Raw genomic sequence first — 852 nt, forward strand, 5'->3', positions numbered from 1 at the left:
GAGGAGCTACAGTTTTAGTTCTGGGACAGATAGTGGTTAAGAGGAGCTACAGTTTTAGTTCTGGGACAGATAGTGGTTAAGAGGAGCTACAGTTTTAGTTTTGGGACAGATAGTGGTTAAGAGGAGCTACAGTTTTAGTTCTGGGACAGATAGTGGTTAAGAGGAGCTACAGTTTTAGTTCTGGGACAGATAGTGGTTAAGAGACAAAATCTCTGGCAGACATAGATGATAAAAATATACATATGCAAAGAAATCTGACGAATTAACAGAAAATATATTTTAACTTGGTTACTTTGTCTCTACCTCTAAAACCCTGGATAGAAGAATTGAACAAATCAACATCTTAAGATATTTAATCGAATAAAAAATAAAATTACAAAAAAAAAAAAAAATAAAAATGAAAACAACAAAAATACATTTTTTCCACCAATTAAAGCCCAAGAACCATTATGATAAAATGGACATAATTAAATTCACACCATGGTCAACTCTACTTCTGATTGGACAGGAGTAGAGGAAGAGGATGAATCCACCACTGAGGCGATGCCATTGTCTAGGCTCCTATTCCAGGCGCTGCTATTGGGCGTTAAGGGTAAAGTGGGCGTGGAGCAGTTGGAGGGCGTGCCTGAGCTGGAGCTGGGGCTGCTATGATTGGATAAGGAAAAGAGGGCGTCGCTGCAGAGACCTTTGGACTCCAGGACCGTCTGCAGATATCGGCAGATCTCCTCAGGTAGACGTTGGAGCTCCGTCACGAAGTCCTGCTCCAACCGGGCCTTCAGCTGGACATGATTACATAAAACCATAACATGAAATGATCCCATTACTCAGAAACAATCTTTAAGTAGGTTGTTC

General features: G+C 40.6%; 1 protein-coding gene across 1 annotated transcript in view; it reads right to left on the reverse strand.

The window, feature by feature from the left end:
- Positions 1–337: 337 nt before the first annotated feature.
- LOC124008217 (1-phosphatidylinositol 4,5-bisphosphate phosphodiesterase beta-3-like) overlaps positions 338–852 on the reverse strand; it is a 123,367-nt gene continuing 122,852 nt past the window's right edge. Inside the window, 1 exon segment of the mRNA XM_046319333.1 lies at positions 338–779. Within this exon segment, the coding sequence (XP_046175289.1) occupies positions 474–779 (306 nt within the window). The 3' untranslated portion in view covers positions 338–473.

This window comes from Oncorhynchus gorbuscha, linkage group LG21 (assembly GCF_021184085.1).
Source record: "Oncorhynchus gorbuscha isolate QuinsamMale2020 ecotype Even-year linkage group LG21, OgorEven_v1.0, whole genome shotgun sequence".
Classification (NCBI taxonomy): domain Eukaryota; kingdom Metazoa; phylum Chordata; class Actinopteri; order Salmoniformes; family Salmonidae; genus Oncorhynchus; species Oncorhynchus gorbuscha.